The 1,498-nt window shown below is 38.9% G+C and overlaps 1 protein-coding gene across 1 annotated transcript in view; it reads left to right on the plus strand.

The window, feature by feature from the left end:
• Npffr2 (neuropeptide FF receptor 2) overlaps positions 1–1,498 on the plus strand; it is a 47,324-nt gene that overhangs the window by 38,331 nt on the left and 7,495 nt on the right. The window contains exon 3 of the mRNA XM_026785277.1: positions 607–706. Within this exon, the coding sequence (XP_026641078.1) occupies positions 607–706 (100 nt within the window). The remainder of the gene's footprint in view (positions 1–606; positions 707–1,498) is intronic.

A 1,498-nucleotide genomic window follows, 5' to 3' on the forward strand; every position in this document is an offset into this window, starting at 1 on the left:
CGGCTCTGACAGCTTGTTTTTCTAGTCACTGAGGTTTGGGTAAGCAACCCATACTTCCACTCTTAATCAGAAGTCTTTATTCTGAACATCACTGTTATGCAAATTGCACATTGTGTATATTTGTTTCATATGTAATTCCCAGTTCCTCACAATTTATGAGGTGTATTTCCAAATTAAAAAATTAATGTTCTGGCTGCTTTGATCACTTAAAGCAAAGGTTTGATGGTCTGCACTCTAGAAACTTACTTGGGTTTCAGTCATTTTAAGCTGCTACCTGGCTGGGGCAAGGTGTGTATTTGTATTTTTTTTTTTTTTTTTTTTACCTTTTCAAGAGATACCAGGACTTAGAAAACAAATCTTCCCCTGGGGATTAAATACAGCAGTAGGTGTGAAGTATTTCTCATTGTGTCTCGGATGTAATAGTTGCTGTGCTAGTTTTCATTGTGAACAGTACATTAATGAAACACTCTGTCCGAAGAAATTACCAGGAGACAGCGCCTGGACACATTGTTCTGAGGCTGCTTTCATTTATTGTCTTTTTGTTCATATTTGCAATATAGTGAATTAAAATAATCTCCTCAGAGGACTATTCCATTTCCCGTCCAGGGTGGCCGTTTGGAAGCAGCATGTGCAAGATCAGTGGGCTGGTGCAGGGGATATCAGTTTCGGGTTCTGTCTTCACCTTGGTTGCCATAGCTGTGGACAGGTAAGTCAACTTCAAATCCTGAGTCCCAGACAGTATGGATTTGTCAAGTTACTGCAGATTTTCCATGATGTTGAATATACTGGTATAGCTATCCACCTGTTCATATTACTACAATACAGAGTACTACCAGAAAAGTATTGCTTCACTGAATATTTAAACAAATTACATAACTCATGTAATTTTGTATTTTCATGTAATTACATGTATGTTTTTTTTCAAATCTTAAAGTGTTAGTATTTTCCATGTAGCTATAGCTTGGGAATATGAACTGAGGTATTTAATTTTAGAACCATTGGTAGATGTTCTTCTTTGCAATAACTATACACCAAGGCCAGTTGGACCCTTGATGTTTGAAGTAATAAACTGATGTGGGACAATGGTCTGTATTCTGTCAATTATATTTTAAATAAACATTGTTTGGCTAGTAGCCAGGCAGGAAATATAGATGGGACAACCAGGCAGGAAATAGAGGCAGGGCGACAAGAACAGGAGAATTTTGGGAAGAGGATTCTGTTTTCGGCAGTCCTGTCCCAGCCACAAAAGCAGCAAGATATGACTGCCTTGCTGAATAAGGTACCTGTTGTAATAAGAGCGGCAGGACTGTGTCCTGCCACCCAGCCACCCACACAGCTAGCTTTACCAGAAATAATTACACGGAAACTGTATTTTTTTTAAACACTGTCTGGCCCTTTAGTTTCAGTTTCTTAACCCATTTCTAATAATCTATGTAGCACCATGAGATGCGCTTACCAGGAAAGATCTTAACCTGCGTCTGTCTGGAGTGGGAGAATC

Source organism: Microtus ochrogaster, linkage group LG1 (assembly GCF_000317375.1).
Source record: "Microtus ochrogaster isolate Prairie Vole_2 linkage group LG1, MicOch1.0, whole genome shotgun sequence".
Taxonomy (NCBI): Eukaryota; Metazoa; Chordata; class Mammalia; order Rodentia; family Cricetidae; genus Microtus; species Microtus ochrogaster.